The sequence below is a fragment of the Pygoscelis adeliae genome, unplaced genomic scaffold, assembly GCF_000699105.1.
Source record: "Pygoscelis adeliae isolate BGI_AS28 unplaced genomic scaffold, ASM69910v1 Scaffold62, whole genome shotgun sequence".
NCBI lineage: Eukaryota > Metazoa > Chordata > Aves > Sphenisciformes > Spheniscidae > Pygoscelis > Pygoscelis adeliae.
This window is the reverse complement of record NW_008824401.1, coordinates 2,754,522-2,755,103: the sequence shown is the minus strand read 5'-3', so window position 1 is coordinate 2,755,103 and position 582 is coordinate 2,754,522. Positions and strand designations below refer to the sequence as shown.

At 63.7% G+C, this 582-nt stretch overlaps 1 protein-coding gene across 4 annotated transcripts in view; it reads left to right on the top strand.

Moving 5' to 3' along the window:
- The first annotated feature begins 151 nt into the window (after positions 1-151).
- The window catches only part of LSM14A (LSM14A, SCD6 homolog A (S. cerevisiae)), a 19,890-nt gene continuing 19,459 nt past the window's right edge, over positions 152-582 (top strand). For all 4 annotated transcript variants that reach the window (XM_009320268.1, XM_009320266.1, XM_009320267.1 and 1 more), the window contains exon 1: positions 152-555. In XM_009320268.1, the coding sequence (XP_009318543.1) occupies positions 435-555 (121 nt within the window). In that variant the 5' untranslated portion in view covers positions 152-434. The remainder of the gene's footprint in view (positions 556-582) is intronic.

The following is a 582-nucleotide window of genomic DNA, read 5'->3' as shown; positions in this document are numbered from 1 at the left end:
CCCGCTCCACAGACGAAGCGGGAACGCGCTAGAGCGCTCGGGGCTTCAAGGCCGCTAAATTAAATTCCCGGGCAGGCCAAATGGCCGCCCCCTCCCCTCAGCGGCCTCCGTCCCGCCCCCGGCCGCCAATTCTCGCGAGATCATCTCCGCTCCCGGCATCCATTTCGCAGCTGGAGCGAGGGGGGGCGGCTCTGAGGGAAGATGAAGGCGGCGGCCATGTTTGGAGCTTCAGGGTGGTTTTGGTGCGGGGTGTGCTGAGGGAGTCTGCGCAGGGAGAGCTGTCGGTGGGGGATCGGCGGAAGGTCGGGCTCGAAGCGGGAGGAGTAGAGCACCTACTACGACTCTGAGCCGGGCTTGTTTAGTTGCTTGTGCCTGGCTTTAGGAGCGCTCGGCAGGGGAGGAGGGGGGGTGTCCCTGACCGAGGAGCGAGCACCATGAGCGGGGGGACGCCCTACATCGGGAGCAAGATCAGCCTTATCTCCAAGGCCGAGATCCGCTATGAAGGGATCTTGTACACCATCGACACCGAAAATTCCACTGTGGCGCTGGCCAAGGGTAAGGACTTCGCGGAGTAGAGGACTG